The 20,182-nt window shown below is 38.4% G+C and overlaps 1 protein-coding gene across 5 annotated transcripts in view; it reads left to right on the plus strand.

Moving 5' to 3' along the window:
- The window catches only part of PCMTD1 (protein-L-isoaspartate (D-aspartate) O-methyltransferase domain containing 1), a 77,393-nt gene that overhangs the window by 52,528 nt on the left and 4,683 nt on the right, over positions 1-20,182 (plus strand). For 4 of the 5 annotated variants that reach the window (XM_054692268.1, XM_037506731.2, XM_054692270.1 and 1 more), the window contains 2 exons: positions 6,763-6,934; positions 7,663-7,786. In XM_054692268.1, coding sequence (XP_054548243.1) covers positions 6,763-6,934; positions 7,663-7,786 — 296 coding nt within the window. Of the gene's footprint in view, positions 1-1,820; positions 2,013-6,762; positions 6,935-7,662; positions 7,787-20,182 lie in introns of all 5 variants that reach the window. The other variant, XM_037506724.2, reaches the window with a different exon arrangement.

Genomic DNA, 20,182 nt, shown 5'->3' on the forward strand with positions numbered 1-20,182 from the left:
TTTAAAGTACTTTATCCTTATTTCTAGAGGTGATTTTGGTGTCCTCATTTCCCAGATGGAAAAGCTGACAATTAGAGAAATTATAATCTGAGCTAGACTGGTCTTTTTATTTAGTTCTGATTTAACTGTGGCTGTGTAAACACTAATTTATTCTAATATTTCTTCTCAGCAATAAGCTGTTAACAATGAAATACAACCTCGCAACACTGCCCCAGTACAGAAATTGAAGTAGCGCTTTTTTAATTCATTTTTTTTTTTTAAAGAGGCATGCATTATTTATTTATTTATTTATTTGTTTGTTTATACAAGCACTGGGTACAGTCAGAAGCGCGGGAGGGTGAAAGAATTCACCAGAGCCAGAGCGGGGAGCAGAGCAGGCAGAAGGACCGAAGTACACTGCTGAGGGGAGCAGCGGGCAGCAGGAGAGGTCTGCGCGCCATGTGGGACCCTCCTCCGGTGGCCAGGGAGCAGCCAGGGAGCAGCCGGGGAGCAGCCGGGGATCGAACCGGCTCCGCAGAGGCCGCGGGCAGCTTTGCAACCCAGCGTTCAACCGCTGCGCCACTGGGGAGGCCCCTTGCTTTAATTCATTTTTTTCATTCAGTTTAGAATTGAAGAGTGCCCTTAAAGTGGTTATATACACTATAGCATTCTTACTATAGAGCATACCTACTGTGTTCATTAATGATACTCACTTATGGTGTGAATAACTGTTGGAAGCAGGGATGAATGGGTTGATTAGTGTTTTCCTCAAATTTAATTGAGGTGTAAGTTTTAAATCCAGAGGTAGTATAGTCTTTAGCATTTTAGAATATTTTATTGATTTATGGCCTAATTTTATTTTCAGTTACAGGTTCATTTCTCACATGATTTTATTTGCATTGGAAGACTCGAATGCTTCTATATTCTATCAGTTTTATCAGTAGAAGGCAGTTCTGCTTCATCTTCATATGGAATATTTGAAGTATTTTTACTATATGTAAATATTTAGTCAACATTATTTCAGAATACTTACCAGATGATTTGAATATTTTGACATAATATTTGAATAAAATTCAGATGGCAGTCTTACAACAGTTTTAAGTTTGAAACAATTTTTTTATCATGACAAACATTAAAATGGTGGAAGATAAGTGCTTAAAGATCATCAAGCTGTCAGTTATTTAGCATCAGTTAGAAATGGCATGGGTAAAATGTACATGGCTTCAAACGCAGCATTAGAAGTTATTATTTAAGAAGAAGGCTCTATGTATAACATACCTGGTACAACTTGTATAAAATGTTTAGTGATTATTCAACCTATAAATTTTTCTAAAGCTTCATTCAATGAAAAAAAAATCACTTACTCTTAACACTCGGCTTTGATTTTGTTATTTATTCTGACATGAGTTTGATGCATTTGGGAGGGAAAACTCTTGGTAAAGTCTTTTAATTTAAAAATTCAATACCCTAAGTATCACTTATAAAAGTTTTAAATGGTGTCGCATTTTGGAGCTACAAATTGTTTTCTTCCCATTGGAAAGTGTGGAAGTTTTGTCTTTGTTTTAATAAAGTAATCATAGCTCTGAAAACTCAAAATGTGTATTTTGACAAAGTGTTTTAAGAAAAAGAAGTTTCTGTGATTCACTTGGCAGGTGGTTTTGGATGAGTATGAGAACAAGGTAGGATTCTTTCTTGTGTCCTTGAAATCCCTTATTCCATTGGAATAATTGTCTAAAATTTCAATGACAGCATCCTGTGACACTTGATAAACTAGGTGTGCAAATTGTCAGCCCCCACCTCAACAGTGTATTGAAGGGGAATGTTGTTTTTTCTACTCTCAGTCAGCTCCTAGACCTAGACTATCCGTCTAAGAGGGAAGCTGCAGGGCAAGGCTAGGTCACCCTGATCTCCTAGCAGCTTATCAAAAGAATTATATGGGCAAGTTGGCAAGGTCCCTGCTGTGAAGGAAATCATCTGTCCATCTAAAGATGAAGATATTCCAACATGCACAAGCAAAGGAAACCACTACTAAGGTAAGTGATTAGAATCCTGGTGTTATTTTGGGCAAGTGTTCAAGTTCTAAATGCAGACACATGTGCTCTACATTTTCCCACAAATAATTTTCATTGCACAATTTATTGTTGGGAGTACAATGCAATTTAGCAGTGTGAGTCATCTCTAAATGGAAAATTTTATTTTGGAAATATTCTTCAAAGAATAATGTTTACTTTCCATTTTACTAACTGACATGAACTTTTAGTGAAATTTCCTAAATCAAGTATAAAAGCTGGGGGAAGAACATGTGAACCATACTTTTACAAGTAAAATTATAACCACATAGGAAATAAATTTTGGTAGACCTCTTACTGTTTTATGTTCTTTCCTCCCTCAGGTTTCATTTAGTGTGTGGTTGATGTGAAAAGGTAGAAGGTTTTATGTGTAAATATATAAATAATGTAGTACTATTTTGTAGTAAACTGAAAACTTCTGGTTAGTTTATTGCTGTAGTCTTCCATATTATGTAATAATCCTGTTTATGATTTAAAACATGTCCTTTGCCTATAGAAGTCTGTGGAAACTTAGGTAAGATGTCCCTTTCAGATGTTAGTGTAAGCCTAAGGGGGAAACTGTCAGATTTTCTTCTCTACATTGGAAAAATTAATAGGAGTTGTAATTTACTCTGCTAACATGGTTAGCTATCATCTATGTCTTAAATCAGTCATTTAATTCTTCATAGGTATGATATGAGCATGATATCATATGGATATGATGATATCTTAAACTTTTTTGCCTGAAAAATTTTAATTATAGACTTCTCAAAACATTAGCTGTAGCATTGGTATGGTTATTTATATGAAATGCTATTATAAAAATAGTATACAAAATAACCAAATCAGATTCTTGTGTCCTTGAAATCCCTTATTCCCTTGGAATAATTGTCTGAAATTTTAATGACAGAGCATTCTGTGACACTTGATAAACTAGGTGTATACAAAATAACCAAATCAGATTCTCAACTGTGTACCTAGTGAGAAGTACTAAAAGCTCACCTGTAAGTCCTCTATTACAACTTGCTATTACCCATTTACACATACATACACACACACACACACACACGAAATCTATGCAACCTAAGGGTTGTTCTGTTTACTAGTGTGAAAAATTAATGTATTATATATGAAAAAAGTCAAGCCATAGTTATAAATATAATAAATAATCCCAGAGGAGAGATAATCCCCAGATGAGAGACTCTCTGGTAGACCTTTTTTTTTTTTAATAACTACAAAATTGGCAGTATTACAACTTTTTGGTTATGTGTTTAGCATATGAATTCTCTACGTTCTGGATGTTTTAGTGCCAATAATTAAAAATATTATTATTCTCCAATTTTTCTTATGTTCTTGAATTTTTTACTATTTCAGATCTAGAAATAGTTCAGTCCTTTTGAAATGCTGTCTCAAGTTATTTTCAAGCTTTGAGTGTTCTGCTGAAGGATATTAATATAAATATGTTTCATGAAACTGTAAAGATCCTATATGCATTTGTAGATGTTTCATTTGCATTAGTAGATATTATTTATAAATTTAGATATTTTTCCTCTACAATAATCCTTTGTTCTGCTCTCCATTATAAGGGAGACGAGATGTTGTTTTTTAGAATAAGGGTGGCTCACTTAAGACGTTTAGAAAGTCCCTGCCCCACCTCCCCAAAAACTGCCTTTCAGTTATAGGACAAGTGATTTATTCATTGAAGACAGAGATTTTTTGTTGTTTAAAAATTTGAGTTTTGCTTTTATTGATATTTTTGGGGAAAAATATCCTGTATTCTGTAACACAAAATTACAATTATTTAGAGTAATTAGTAAAACAAGAGCCATCATATTGATACAGCGGGTAACATAAGTGCAAACTTTCTGTGAATATTTCTGGGCAACTTTCTCGAGAATTTTGTGGTCAGCAAATATATTTTGTCAAATCTGAGTTCATATTCAAAAGTTGGTAGATAAAATTAATATAAAACATTTGGTTGTATGATTTATTTTTTTTGAGGACTGTAATAAGCGATGGAAAACCAATTAAAATTCAGAAAGTAATACTAACATATAACAGGAAAAACAGAATGTTTCTAGGGGAAAATTATGTTAAGGACAGAGTATCTGGTTTCTGTTTACCTGTGATAAGTAGCCCTAGGGTATTAGTATTTTCAGTTTATATGACTGTTGATACACACATATACACATAAATCTAGGAGAAATATCGATTTAACTTTTTGTACTAAATCTCTTACACTCCTTGCAATTTTTTTCCCTTACTGTACATGTCAGTTTGTATTAATCAGATCTTAAGGACTCAGTATTTTACGTATGGCTAGTGTCTACCATCTCAGCGTAACTCTGGATTGTCTCCACTTTTAGAGCCTTGGTGGTCATTTCTCAGGGAACCGCTGTCTGATTCCCTATGATTCTCTCTTCAATTTGTGTTCATTTTCAGTTTCATAGAATTAGAGCATTTATCATACTTGTAAATTAATCTTTAATTGGTGAGGTTATTTGATACTTCTCATATCTTGATGTAAACATGACTTTCGTTTTAGTTCCAATATTTACATAAGAACTGGTACTCAGTAAATAGTATTTTACTGAATGAATTAGGCTCATTACTAGTATAGGTGACTTGACCAGAGTCACACATTTGATTTTGAAATTGGGCACTAAATCTTTCTAATTGATTTTGCTGGGATGAGAATGTTATAAAATATTACTAATATAAGAAGTGGTTTTAATCATAGTTTGATTAATGGTATTTTCCTAGGTAATACTTTCATAAGGCATATTTTTAATTGGTAGGAAACTTTTAAAACTATAAGCTTATTTTTTAAGTTGATTTAATATGCATGATAAGAGGTTTAATAATTCATATTTTTAAATTCCTTGCTCACACTCATCTTGAAGGTTATGACTGACTTAAATTATTAAATAAATTATTTTAAATGAATTTTTATAAGAATGATGATTTTGTATTCATTGAAAATACTATTCTCTTTTTTGGAGAAAGCTTACTGTGAGTTTGATAAAATGATTAAACCATGTGATCCAGTAATGGCGATTACTCAATTACTAATTACTTAAAGCCAAGAAATTATATTTTGACTATATATACAGTAATAGGTTGTAGCATAGTCTTGAGTCTAAAAGAAATTACACTTGCCCCTGCTCCCCCAACCTAGAAAATTTTACACTTTTGTGTGTGCCATACAAGTAGGAGGAATGAGATACTACTACAGAGTTGGGTAAAGTTTCATTGTGAAGCTAATTAAAACTTGAAATGTACTTTTAAGGGATAGGCATTTACCAAGTGAGGAAAAGAAGGAAGGGTAATTTCAGTCAAAGGAATAGGAGCATATACAAATACAGGTTTTTGAAACATTTTGTAAAAGTTCCTTTAAGCAATTAGAAGCAAATAATTCAGTCTAGCTACAATGTAGGCATGAAAATTGAGTCTGGAAGGGAAACTTCAGAGTACAGTCATAAAGAGTTGTGCATGGCATTCTTAAGAGCTTGAACATATTCTGTGTATTAGGGAACATCATAATGGAAGGGGATACCTAAAAATTGTGAACAATGAGGAGGTAATAATAGTAAAACAAATAATGGGGCATGAACTGTGGGAGTGTGAAAAGAGAGTACAGGGTACATACTCTTTGCTTACCTTGATCCCAACCCCCTCAACCCTTTCCACCCCATTCCCATTCCCCTACACCAAGAAGAGAAGAAATGGAGGACAGGGCTTAATTCTGGGAAACTCTTCTATCAGTGATTATAATGTGTCTGTATTTTAGTGAATTTTAATGGAAACTTAATATGTAATCTGTTAACTATCAAAGAACAGGATATGTTTTACAAAGTAAAAATGATTGATTTAGTCAGTTTTTCATGGCATGCCAACAAATATTCTTGATTTTACTCTGTGGTCATAATAACTTTAATCAACTTAAAACTGAAAGGATGTTTCATGCTCCATGCGTTCATTTAAAAAAGGTTTAATGTTTTATTAGTGCATTGAAGTTTTAATTATATGTTACATGTTAGAAACTACTTTCAAATTTTGTCTGTCAGAATCAAGGACTAAACTAGGAGTCTTATTAAAAAGCAGAGTCTGCAAAAGCATAATTCTATATCCATGAACCAACACTGTAACCAGGAACAAACAGCCAAGATAAAATGCCTGGATAAAAATGCCTTATCTCTACTTTGGTTGCATAAAAAGATCACAGGGGTCAAAACAACAGTAAGAAAAAACCATTTGTTCTCTGTTCGAATCCTATAACATACCTTTGCTAACCTTTTATGAAAAATCTCCCTAATCTTGGTTACTGCAAGGGTGAATGATGCCTTTTCCTTACAAAGTTTTGCCACTGTATGTGCACCAAAAATGACAAACTGAGAATAATACTCCAGGAGCCCTTCAGTTTTCATAAGGCATCATACCTTTTTCGCAAAGGGCAGTGGAATATGAAGCTTTTTGCATTTTTGTTTGACCCTTGTGATTTTCATCTTTATCATATATCATTTTGGGGCATGTGGTTATGCTGGGCTTTTCATTATATTCATTTTTAAGTCTTAAGTAAGGTGTCAGTGTGCCAAAAAAAAATAGATACTACGTCAAATTTTTTATAATGACATCCTTAAAATGTTAATAACTTAAATATTTCAAAGAACTGGATTATATATTTTTTTTACATTTTTATTTAAATAAATTAGAATATATTTGTTTTTCCATGCAGATTTGAGTTCTGTGAACCTGCATTTGTGGTTGGTAATTGCCTCCAGATAGCATCTGATAGTCATCAATATGATCGAATTTATTGTGGAGCTGGAGTCCAGAAAGACCATGAAAATTACATGAAAATATTACTAAAAGTTGGAGGCATTCTAGTAATGCCTATAGAAGATCAGGTAATTTCTATTGTCCTTTTCTTTTGTTTAATGACATAGAAAACAAGGAAGGGGAAATTATTACATTGTAGATTTTAAAGAACTGCTCTTAGATTTATCTTGAAATGCTCATATTTATCCAAAACAGGTAATAGGAAAAAAATCCTCTGCAACCATTAGAAAGGACTTTGACTTTCACTCAAACTACCTGTGTGGATTTGCCAAACTGTACCCTCCTGAAGATTTCTTACCTGGCAATATTGAACTGAATATAATGACCTCTGCCAGCCACTCAGTTTCCAACATTCTTTAACTCTTTCAGCTTATAAAAACAAGAAATCCTATTTGGGGGTTTCGTTTGATGTGCTTAACTCCATTAAAGAAACAAGTATATTTTAGAATCTTCATGTAGTACTGTATAGACTTATGTGAAAATATTCTTCAGCTATTTTCCTGCCTGTTTTTTGGTATTAGTAGGTATAATAAATGTTTGAAAACATAATTTACTGAGAAAATTGATCAACCTTTGAAAAGCAAATTACTTAAAATTTTTTTAAACTATATTGAAGACCAAATACTTGACACCTTTTATATTACTTTATGGCATATATTTAGGTGAAAGTAATTTTGTTGCATTCAGATACAAGTGATTTTATATAGCAATCATTGACAGTTATTTTTGAAATTGTAAGTAAGTAAGAAAAATCACATTTCCAGAATTAAATTAGTCTATTTTCCCCTCTAAATAGTTAACACAAATTATGCGAACTGGACAAAACACTTGGGAAAGTAAAAATATCCTTGCTGTTTCATTTGCTCCACTTGTGCAACCAAGTAAGAATGATAATGGCAAACCAGATTCTGTGGGACTCCGTAAGTAATGTTAATCCTTTCTGATTGAGCTGTGATTTAATATTTAACTCCTATGCTTTATATTTCATGCACTATATTATGAAGAACTCTGCAGCAGTGTATTCAATGTATTTATTCAGCCTTTTCCCCCATGCACCGCCACAACCCCCACCTCCCCCAGTTAGTTGCCTTTTTGGAAAGATGAAATGAAGGGACAGGTCAAACTAAAAATGAATTTATTAGTTATAGTTGTGAATTAATTATAGTAAAATCGGTGGATATAATTTTCCAAAAACTTTAATTCAGCTCAAAAGAACTTTGTTCTTCCAGGGTGGCTAGAGGTCACTGGCTAGGCTATAGAGGACAGTCTATAACAGAATTTTCTTGTAGTCAAAAGAGAGTCAGTGTTGTGTGAAGGTAGAATAATAGTGGACTGCATTGATGTTGGTGGAGGGAATAAAGGTTATCCACACTTTTGTTCTGAGCAACTAACTGGTGACAACATTCATTACTGTCTTTGAAGACTTGGAGTGAAATAGTTTGGAAATAGGTGTAGGAAGATTGCATATATTATTTTGACCATGTGTGAGTTGTCTGTTAGCACATAAATGTTAAGTAGGGTATGAACCGACTTCATGAGGAAGGTGGAAGTTGAGAGTCTTCAACATAAAGGTGTCATTTAAAGTTGCGAGAACATTTGGTGAGATAGCGAAGAGATGCTTGGATTAGAGCTATTGGCCACCATTCAGAGATAACAGGATGATGTATTCGCAAAGGAAGGACCTGAGAGAAATGGGAGGACTACCAGGATATTAGAAACTGAGGAAGAAAAATGTTTCAAGGAGGGAGTGAGCAACTTCCTGAGGGCTACTGAGACCTTGAAAAAGAAGAGGTTTGGTGTTAGAAATCGGTGGATACAGTTCTTCCAAAATGAGCTTTGGCTTAGTAAAACCTCTTAATTTGCTTCTTAAATGGATTTATTTCATAGCGAGCTGGCTTTTAGAAAGGAATTAATTTTATTTTCAGTGTTCATTTTTACCTCTTTTGAGCTCTATGATTTTGTGGCCTTTTTGGTGGTTTTGAGAATTACACGAAATAGTATTCATGAAGTATTTGGCATATAATAATTGCTTAATAAAGAATAGTGCTGGGATTTAGGGAGGATCATTAAATTGTACATGATTTTTCCTGTTTAGATTCTTACCAGTGGAGAAATGGACCTGGGTGTTAGATGGCTAGGGTCAGGTAGCTTTATTACCAGTCATAATAGTAGGAGAATATGGCTTAAGTCTGCACATTTAAATGAGGTTTACCTATTGCAAGTAAATCAGGTTTTTGCTTACAGGCAACACTGACTACTCACTATTGAGTTTAACCCATAAACACAGGGATGAGTAGAACTCAACCTGTGCACTTGTACGTGGACATAACCTAGAGGGAAGAAAAAAAAGAATAGGACAAAGATACACAGGCTTGCTGCTGCTTATATTCACAAGTTATACAAGCCACTCTCCTGCCTTGGGGAGAAATGAACATGGTGATAAAGAGAGGTCCTACTTGTAGTTCTGGAGTGAGTGTCACTTTGAGAGTGTCAGTGCTTGGAGGTCTATTCCCCACAATCTGAGGAGAGGAGTTACTTCCATTCTTCTCTGATAGCTGCCATCAAAGAAAATCACTATTCTGGATTTTTTTTTTTTTTTTAAGATTTATTTTACTTATGCGTACAAGAACGTGAGTGTAGGTCAGAGGTGCTGGGGGATGAGAGGATTTGCCAGAGACAGAATGGGGAGCAGAACAGGTGATTTATTGAAATTCACTGCTGAGGGGAGCAGTGGGCAAAACAGGAGAGGTCTGCTGTGCCATGTGGCTTGGCACCCTGACCGGGGATGGAACTCATGCTGCAGTGGCTGACGATAGCTTGATAGTGCTGAGACTTTAACACCCTGTGCCACCAGGGAGGCCCACCACTCTGGATTTGTAAGATTCATAGGGTCTGTATTCACTTGGATCATACAATTTTTTCAATGAAAGCTCCTTTTTAATAGACCACCCACTACACACACACACACACACATATACCCATGTTTGTACATGTAGGTATATATGTATATGTATATAAACATTTATGTGTACTGTACACTATAATGTACTAAACTATAATTTTTGAATACTTAAACTCCTTGTTAAAAAAAAGCTAGGGCAAGAGGTAAAGGAAAAAACAGTAGTAACAAAGTAAAACTATCTCTTTCCTCCTGTTTTCCAAGCATTAGAATTATAGTTTATGACAGTTTCGTTTAACTGTCACGTCACAACTGCTGGAGCGTCATAAGAAGTAGTAGTGGAAAGAAGATTTCTGGGGACCTCCCCAGTGGCGCAGTGGTTGAGTGCTGGGCTGTGAAGCTGCCCACAGCCTTTGCAGCGCCGGTTCTATCCCCAGCCACCGGCGAGGGTCCCACATAGAGCGTAGACTTCTCCTGCTGTGCCTGCTGCTCCCCTCAGCAGTGTACTTCCGTCAGTCTGTCTGTTCTGCTCCCCACTCTGCTCTGGCTCTGGTGAATTCTCTCACCTTCCCGCGCTTCTGACTGTACCCAGTGCTTGTATAAATAAATAAATAAAATCTTTAAAAAAAAAAAAGATTTCTGACACAATTTGTCTTGGACAATGACCTAAACATATGTTTAATATGCATCACATGTACGTGTACTCATAGGGTCCCTTGTAGATTTGTTTGCAGCAAATAGTTAAATGTTTTCCTTTGTAGCTGATATTATAATCCTCAGCGTTCTCTTTTTATCTGTCAAGTTTTCCTAGTTTAATTTCCTTTTGAAGAGTCTTGGTTATAATGCGATTTTATAACAACAGAATTTATAAACGGCATGAATGACGACATACTATAAATGAGTAGTATTTGTTTTCCATCATTTTAAGGATGTCAGCACAAACAGATCTAGGAAGTTTAAATAAGACTGTCATTGGTGGGTTGATTGACATTTGTGATTATGAATGTAAAGTAGGAATAAATTTAATGGAATAGGAAAAAATTGAAGAGAGTGAATGTTTTTAAAAACCCATCATCCCTCTGACATATTTATGAGTGAAATGATTTGTCTAAATCTCTCATCAAAATAATCCAAGATAGGGGTGTGAAAAGGAAATGGGAGTGTTAATGAACTAAGAGTAGCCATAAGAGAGAACTGAAGATGAGTGGTATATGATGTTCATTATGTTATTATCTTTCTTGCAAGAGGTTTTTTTTTTTTTTTTTTTTTTAGATTTATTTTATTTATTTATACAAGCACTGGGTACAGTCAGAAGCGTGGGAGGGTGAGAGAATTCACCAGAGCCAGAGCAGGGGACAGAACAGGCAGACCGACGAAATACACTGCTGAGGGGAGCAGCGGGCGAGACAGGAGAGGACTGTCAAACCATGTGGGACCCTCGCCAGTGGCTGGGGATCAAACTGGCACTGCAGAGGCTGTGGGCAGCTTCGCAGCCCAGCGCTTAACTGCTGCGCCACCAGGGGAGGCCCCTTACAAGAGTTTCTATAAATTAAAGGAAAAAAGTCATAGCTACCAACAGTAACTTTTAAAAAATGAGTCAGGAATTATGAATTAAAAAAAAAAGCTTTATATAGTAATGGCCAGAATATGAAAAAATTTTTGGTAATTGTCTAAATTTAATAGGATATGGAAAATAAGAGCAAGTTTCCTTTTCTGTAAAAACAGATTGGTGTTCAAAAAACTTGATTTCGTTAATAATTATTGCAAGTTGAATATGAAAAGAATGCTGGTACCAAAAAGCTAAACATAAATATACATGCAAATCTTTTCTCAAATATAAATTTTAGCTATGAAATTGCTTGTATTAAGTAGCTACTAAAATGTAGTTGGAGCTTTTTCTTCAGGTTCATCACTAATTTTTATTCAACTTAAAATGATATTTCTTAGCTTTTTTCTGGTATAAGACCTTCTAAAAATAAGAATACACTGCTTGAAGTTTAGGGCTGATTTAAAAGTCATTGGTTTTATGGATTTGACCCAAATAAAATGCCTTTTCACTCTTTGTTAATAAGGTAAAAATGAAAGTGCTGACTTCTAGGTTCCTATAAAATCTATACAGAAACCACCTTTGGGGAAACAAATAGAGCTTCGATGTGTGTGTTGGAGATAACCTTAATTGTAATTTTGGATTGAAAACTTCAAAATAAAATTTTATAGCAGTCAGGGTTAGTATTGTCTGGTCCATTAAATCCTTATCTCAAAGCTGGAAGCTTTAGAAACAAGGAAATGTCATAGAATAGAAAACATTGGGGCTTTTAGAATAGGTAGGGGACTGAAAATTATGTAAAGGTCTTTGTATCATTGAGAACTTTTATATGAAGATCATGTAGATCTTATTTTAGAACTTCTGAACTTCAGAAGATACTAACGTCAAATTTCCTTTCTCATTCTGGATCTAGTTGGTTATTTATGAAGTTTAGGTATTTTTGCAGTTAGGATTGAAAGATACTTCATTCTTTTCAGCATCTTTCATTCTCTCAGGAATAGCAGTGAATGTGGCAGAACAACAGCATATTAAGGTGTTGAAAGAAAATTCAGGTAATGTGAGAGAGGTTCAAGAGCAAAGATCAGTTAAGAAGACTTATTGTTTTGGTTTTTTTTTTTTTTTTGGTTCCTTTATTATTTCTAAAACTTGTATATAGATGTATTTTCCATCCTCCCCTTTCACAGAGTTCATTCAAACTCAGGCCTTTTCCTTTCTTTATATTCATTCTCGAGTGTTCTGCAGTTTCTGGTCTTCTGGTCTTTGATTGTCATGATTTGCTGATGACTCCTAGATTTTTATTTCCAGGATTATATTTAAGTGCTTGTGTTTGGAAAGGAGCATAGACTCTACACTCAGATGCTGCATTCAGGTCCCAACGCAAATCACTTACGACCTCTGTGACCTTGCTCAAGTCACTGAACCTCAGAGTTAAATATAAAACATTATAATGAGGATTTGGTATGCCATTAGTCTTATTCTCAGACTTTCAATTTTAAATTCAATTTTGAATATGTAATAGCTACCTTAGATTTGATAAAGGGAAGTTCATTTTCTTTCTAGCATTGGTTTTTTTTTTTTTTATTTCTGTTCTTCTTTGTCATATCAATAATTGAAATTAACATCTGCCTATTTTCTTAGGTCAACAGTTCTCCCACATCCAACCCCAGTCCATCCTGTCTTCAAAATAATGTTTCAACTTTGTCCATTGCATTCCATCTTTACTGCCATCTCTACCCCCATAAAAATGTGATTATATTTCATATGGATTGCTGGAATATTCCAGCTGCCTTCTTGTCCCTCTTTACAATGCATGGTTCACAAAAGAGCCAGAGTATCATTTCCATTGCATTATAACCCCTGCTTTCTAAAAACCCTTCAGGAACTGCATGGTAAGTACAACCAGGTTCTTCACTTAAAACCATGAATGATCAGATCACTTACAGCTTTTCTCCTGCTCTTAACTTCATCTACACTAGCCTTCTTTTAGACCTCTGAACATGCTGAAAGTTCATTTACCTCCAAGGGCTTGAATATTCTTTTTGTTCCAAGATGTTTACATGACTGTTGCCTATATCATTTAGTTCCTAATTCAGCCATAACTTACTCAGGGAGACTTTCTTGATTAATCAAAAGTAACCGTTTCCGCAGGTTACTTTCTACCATGTCATTTTTTTATAGTCCTTGTTTTGTGTTTTTTTCTTAATTATTTTTTTATCAACCAAATGTTTATCTCCATAAGAGCAGGGTCTTAGTCTAAATCACCCACTGTATTTATTTATTTTTTATTAATTAATTTATACATACATACATACATACATACAAGCACTGGGTACAGTCAGAATTGCGGGAGGGTGAGAGAATTCACCAGAGCCAGAGCAGGGACCAGAACAGGCAGAAGGACCGAAGTACACTGCTGAGGGGAGCAGCAGGCGGCAGGAGAGGTCTGCGCACCACACCCACTGTATTTAAATACATTTTTTTAACAGTACCTGGTATATAAGAGTTTTGGAGGACACACACAGCAGGAGATATTTGACACATTTTAATATAAGATGAGATACCACTTCTCTGCACAAAACTAATCATTGACAGAAACCAGACTTGAGTTCAAATTATTGAATTGTTTTAGTTTCTACCTCATATAGGTGAGGGCAGTCCTAGACAGAATACGTAGCTAGAAACTATATATTCTACTTTTTCTAGCTGTCATGGCTAGTAAAGACTCTGGAATTCTCTTCAATTTCAAGTTTTAGTAAGGAGTGGAAAAAGATAGTTTGAGGAAAAGGTTTTGTAATGGGCTACTAGGTAAGTGTGAAGTGTTTATATTGGTGTAAAATTTCTGCTACTTTAGGGTTTTACGAAAAACCATGTCAACTACTGCAGGATATATGTCGCATGGGAGGAGTGGGCATGGCCCAGGGCACTGTGGTACAGTGGGAAGAACATAGGGTGTGCCCTGTGAGCTTTGGCGGGATGATGGACTGTGCCTACAGAGCTCTCCCCTCCCAGAGCTCACAGTCTCATGGCAAAGATGGGCTACATACCAATAGCTAAAGAAGGCAGAATTTCAAATGTTATAGCAAAAAAATAGGAAGAGAGGTATCCAGAAACAAGTACTAAAAGTAAAGAAATAAAAAATACATGATGAAGGAGGCCTCCCTGGTGGTGCAGGGGGTTGAACGCAGCGCTGTGAAGCTGTCCACAGCCTCTGCAGTGCTGGTTCGATTCCCGGTCTGTCCCGACCCGCGGGATTCGTAGGCACGAAAAGAGAAGGGCCGAAGATTGAAATGAGGGGCTTGAGACAACTTGACGCTAGTGGTTGCTTCTTTATTTTTTCTTTACCTTCTCTTACTTTTCCCTGTCTTTCTACCTTCCCTGACCTTCTCTCTGCTCCTCTCGCAGTAACCCCCTGACCTTTCGTGGTTCTCTTATATCCTGGTAGCTCCTCCCATCATACCTCCCAGTCTCATTTGATTAACAGGAAACACCTGTGGTTTTTCAGAAGGCGAAACGGTAAAGTAAAACTTAATTGATGGCACGTGTTGCGCAACACTGCGCATGCTCCGGACATCTCCCCCTTTTTTCTTTTAAATGAGACACCTGGCCTGTCTTAGGTTGGCATGTTCCGTGACCAGCCTTACCCGTCATCGCTAATCCGTGGCTCTTGGTCCAGACCGCTGTCTTAGGTTGGTCTGGATGGGCTACGCTCTTACCCGTCTTTGGCTCTCAGGTTCTCTAGGGCTAAGTTGACCCATCCGGGTGCCACTGGGGAGTCCTGGTCAAGTACCATGGCGCCAAGTACCTGCCTGACCGCAATGGCACGTTCTTTGTTTCGCCTCCGTAGCCGACAGAGAAACCATATGCTGAGTGCACAAACAGCAACTCTGGGAGGAGTCCTCTAAACCCGGCAATGAGACCCTCACTCGTAACAGGGGTAACCCGAGTGTTGTTAACAGTTACGAGCTGTCTCGCCATTTGAGCAGTCAGGTTCAGGAACTGGTGGTTCCAAGGTCCTCTGATTACACTATTTAACCTATTTACTTCCATAGACATATTTTTCACCATAACAGGAATTACACAAATAAAACGGTACAGAAGGTTACAAGGCATGTGAGCAGTTAACAAAAGTGTGTCTATCTCTTCTTACATTAGAGCTATCTGCTGATAAGCATCAAAAGTCCATTTCGTAAATGTTCATTCATATCTTGCTATGTTGATAACGCAAAAGCAACATTGGCAGCTAAATTGTTTATAGTTGTCAGCATTGGCAGCAGCTTGAGTGACAGAGATGGCAGCAGCAGCTGCAGCCGCGGCCACCACTATTGAAACAGCGACAACAGCTGCAGTGATGCCAAAATCACGTCTCCTCCTAGGTAGAACAGGGAAAAGACGCGCAGAAACATCCACGGGCATGATTAAAGTAGAAAACAGATGAATGATAACCACCCTTTCAGTACTCCGGGTCCAGCAGGCAGAGAGGGCGCAGGGCTCCGCTGGACAGTTTAACACAGTTGCTTTTCCTGCATTATTGGAGAGGACAAAAAGGAAAGGAGGGGACAGACAGCAGTAGACAAACTCTCTAATCTATTATTCTGAATACTAACAGATTGTTCAGTGGTAGAACTAATGTTTGCAGAGTAAATGCCATTAAATAATTTCACCTCACCCTGGCCCAACAGGGCACTATCCAATGGCTTGGAAGCCAGACCAGTAGTAAGATTAGTGGCAAATACTTGCGGAAAAGTGGAATCATGACGATCAATGAGGAGCAGAAAAGGCAGCCAATGCACAATTGCCCATCGTACTGACATCTGGGATGCTCGTGTCATCAAGGTTAGCAGGGTCAGGTATATTGACAAACTGAACCAATCGATCAGGAACCCATCGGGGTGCTTCCGCATCCTGTGGGAAAAGACAAATGCTGCCGGGCAGCTATATTAATACTGGTGCGGGTGGTTGCCACTCATTAGTGACTGGGTCCTTCCATCTTGTTTGCAACATCGTGACCTCCCGAGGGTCTGGCGACCAGTGCTGAGCAGCAGCTGACCGCCCCTGGGTATCTAGGGTCAAAAAAGGGTAAAGAGAGCTGTAGTCAAACGGTCCCTGGGGGAGTGTTCTCCCCCTGTTTTAAAAGCATACTTTTCAGAGAACCATGGGCACGTTCAACTATACCCTGCCCCTGCAGGTTGTATGGAATTCCCGTTTTGTGCACAATGCGATGGACCGCACAAAAGGAGGCAAAAGCCTTACTGGTATAACCGGGACCATTATCTGTCTTAATGACATGTGGGCGGCCCATTACCGCAAACGCTTGTAGCAAATGTGAGCGGACATCAGAAGTCTTTGCACTGCACTGTGGGGAGGCGAAAAGAAAACCAGAGAATGTGTCGATGGAAACATGGACCAGGCTCTGTCGTCCAAAAGAGGGTACATGAGTCACATCGGTTTGCCAAATATGGTTAGGGAGGATGCCCCGGGGGTTAACTCCTGGGGGCTGCACAGCAGCTGGAGCAAAACGTGCACATTTGTGACAGGCACGGACAATGTCACGAGCTTGATGACGAGTCAACCCGTAACGACCCTTAAGTGACGTGGCGTTGGTGTGCAAGACTGCATGTTCTTCCATAGCACTCTGAAGTGCTGGACAAATTAGATGTTCCCTAGTAAGAGAATCAGCTGCGGCATTGCCAGCCGCTAGAGGTCCTGGCAATGGAAGATGACCTCTGATATGACCCACAAAAAGGTGATGAGTTCTCTTACACATCAGTGTTTGCAGCTGATGAAGGAGGGGTGCAATGGAGCTATGAACAGAAATATGAGCAACAGTTTCTAAAACATTTAAAGCATGTACCAGATATTTGCTGTCAGAATACAAATTGATAGGTTCTCGTGAGTAGGTCTCGAGAACCGAGGGGACGGCGGTCTCCTCAATGACTTGGGCTGAACCACTGGGCACCGAGACCACCTTCCTATCCCCTTCAGAGACAAAAGAGGCTGTACCATTACTGAGCCATCTGTAAACACTGTCCGCGCCCCCACAATAGTAACGAGTATCCTGGGGAAACAGACTGGATGATTTTGTAAAAATTTGCATAAAGGGTTGCTGGGATAATGCGAATCAAAAAGCACTGAAGTGGTAAAATAAAGACTACTCCATGTTTCATGGTGGCGTATTAACCACTGAATTTGTTCTTTGTTATAGGGGAGAATTACCGCTTGCGGGTGAGTACCCGAAAGATGTAGGCTGGAGTCCAGAGCCGTTTGTACAGTTCTGGCGACCGAATGAAAATAAGGCTCTAAGACTCGTTTTGGACAGATGTTAAGATGGATCCAATAAACGGGACCATCTTGCCATATAAGTGCTGTGGGAGTAAGATTACTACAAAACACCAAGACATCAAAAGGGCGAGAGACAGACTACCTATTTAAGGTCACCTGGGCTAGAGCCTTTTCGACTCTAGTGATCTCTTCACGAGCCTTCTGCGTAATGACTCGTTACCTAGAATTCGGCCAGCTGCAGTCATCAATCTTGCTAGGAGCTCAGCATATGGTTCTGTTGACCCTTGAATGACCTTTGTTAATTGAATGTCAGCTCCTCCTCTATCTCCTATTGCCTTCCAGGCTGACCGTCCAGCTGCTGCAACTTGGGCAAATACAGCCGGATCATAATCCTTTTGTTGGTCATTACTATCATATTGCCCTTCTCCTGCTAACATATCCTTGTTTCTAACCGGAAATCCAGCATCAGCATTGAGTTTAGCTGTATGGGTGCAGTTCTCTAAAAATATACCTTTCCATACCAAATAATCCCCTGGGTAGGTAACTGCCCTGACCAGCGCCTTCCAGTCGTTTGGAGTAGGATTCATGTCGATACAGCTATCCAATAAGGTATGCGTAAAAGCGCTTTGGAGGCCATACTGAGTAACTACCTCCTTTAACGCCTTCAAATCTTTAAAAGCTGTGGAGACATGTACTCTAGTACACGCCCCTTGAGGATCTGTCCCTTCCACGACTGGGTAAGCATAATTAGGGGCCTGGGAAGCCAGGACTCTTTCCATCATAGAGCACAGTCTTTCCATTAACGGAAGATCAACCCTGTCAAGTGTTCTAGGAGGTGGCTCCCCAGGAGTTTTCCATCTCCTTTTACACTTCCCTGGCTTGTAACAACTGAGGCCTTCCTCATCCTGTTCCTCCTCTCCTCCCGACTCATCTGTAGAATAATCTAGGGGAGGGGCTGTTGGTATTTTTTGAGTAGAGGAAGGGGGACTTACCGATGTAGAACTCATAATGGAACTTCTATCTTCTTCCTCTGATTGTTTCGTGGTTCTGACAGCCCCAGTGGCTACCTGAGTGGCAGCAGTGCCACCGGCTTTAAGAGCATCTCCCACCACTCCCCAGACCGTCAAAGTAGTGCCAGGAAGAGACTCAAGACCATATAATTGCTGATGTAAGACGATTACCTCCTTTCACCTTATTCCAGTTGGCACTATCGACCCTATTCTGCTCCAGAAACCACTTATTAGTGATACTAAGGGTCTCTACAAATCCTTTAAGAATTTTTCTACTGAGAGGAACCCCAAACTCTTTTAGGAGAGCTTCCAGGGAAATAACTAACTACCCCTTGGACATTGAATTGCTCATGATCCCAGCTACCTTACATTACTTGCTGGCTCACCACAGCTGGTCCTTTAGCGGTTCCTTCGTTCTTTTTCATGCCCCACGTTGGGCGCCACCTGGCCCGACCCGTGGGATTCGTGGGCACGAAAAGAGAAGGGCTGAGGATTGAAATGAGGGGCTTGAGACAACTTGACGCTAGCGGTTGCTTCTTTATTTTTTCTTTATCTTCTCTTTTCCCTGTCTTTCTACCTTCCCTGACCTTCTCTCTACTCCTCTCGCAGTAACCCCCTGACCTTTTCGTGGTTCTCTTCTTACATCCTGGTAGCTCCTCCCATCGTACCTCCCAGTCTTATTTGATTAACAGGAAGAACCTGTGGTTTCTCAGAAGGCGAAACGGTAAAGTGAAACTTAATTGATGGCACGTGTTGCGCAACACTGCATGCTCTGGACACCGGTCAGCCCGGGAAATACCCACATGGTGTCGCAAACCTCTCCTGTCTGGCCTGCTGCTCCCCTCAGCAGTGTTTTTGGTCCATTTGCCTGTTCTGCTCCCCGCTCTGTCTCTGGTGAATCTTGTCACCATCCTGCACCTCTGGCCTATACTCCAGTTCTTGAATAAATAAATAAATCTTTTAAAAAACATACATGATGAAGATTTTCTTTTTAAGATTATTTATACAAGCACTAGTTACAGTCAGAAGCGTGGGAGGGTGAGAGAATTCACCAAGCCAGAGCGGGGAGCAGAACAGGCAGACTGACGAAGTACACTGCTGAGGGGAGCAGCGGGCACAGCAGGAGAGGTCTATGCTCTATGTGGGAACCTCGCTGGTGGCCGGGGATCGAACCGGCGCTGCAGAGGCTGCGGGCAGCTTTGTAGCCCAGCATTCAACCGCTGCACCACTGGGGAGGCCCTTGAAGAATTTTTTAAAATGCTATTCAACTAAAGATGATTCTGTTTAGGTTGTTTAGGTATTTGAGAAGGATTCTTGGTAATAGTTTTATTTTCACAGGGCCGGAAGCTAGGAGAATCAATTTTAGGTGTAAATTAGAGAATTTATTTCTCCACACATAGAATACAGAACAGGCTACCAAAAAAAAAAAAAAAAGTATTTTTTTAGGCTTACTATGTGTTTTTTTATCTGTAGGAGATGAGAGTGAAGCAGAGACTGTATATGTTCCCAAGTTGTGTATTTGTTAGAAATATGTTATCATTGACTTTATGAAATCCATGGTGTCTTTTTTGGCTATTTGTTT

Source organism: Talpa occidentalis, unplaced genomic scaffold (assembly GCF_014898055.3).
Source record: "Talpa occidentalis isolate TD23 unplaced genomic scaffold, MPIMG_talOcc4v2.1, whole genome shotgun sequence".
NCBI classification, from domain to species: Eukaryota; Metazoa; Chordata; class Mammalia; order Eulipotyphla; family Talpidae; genus Talpa; species Talpa occidentalis.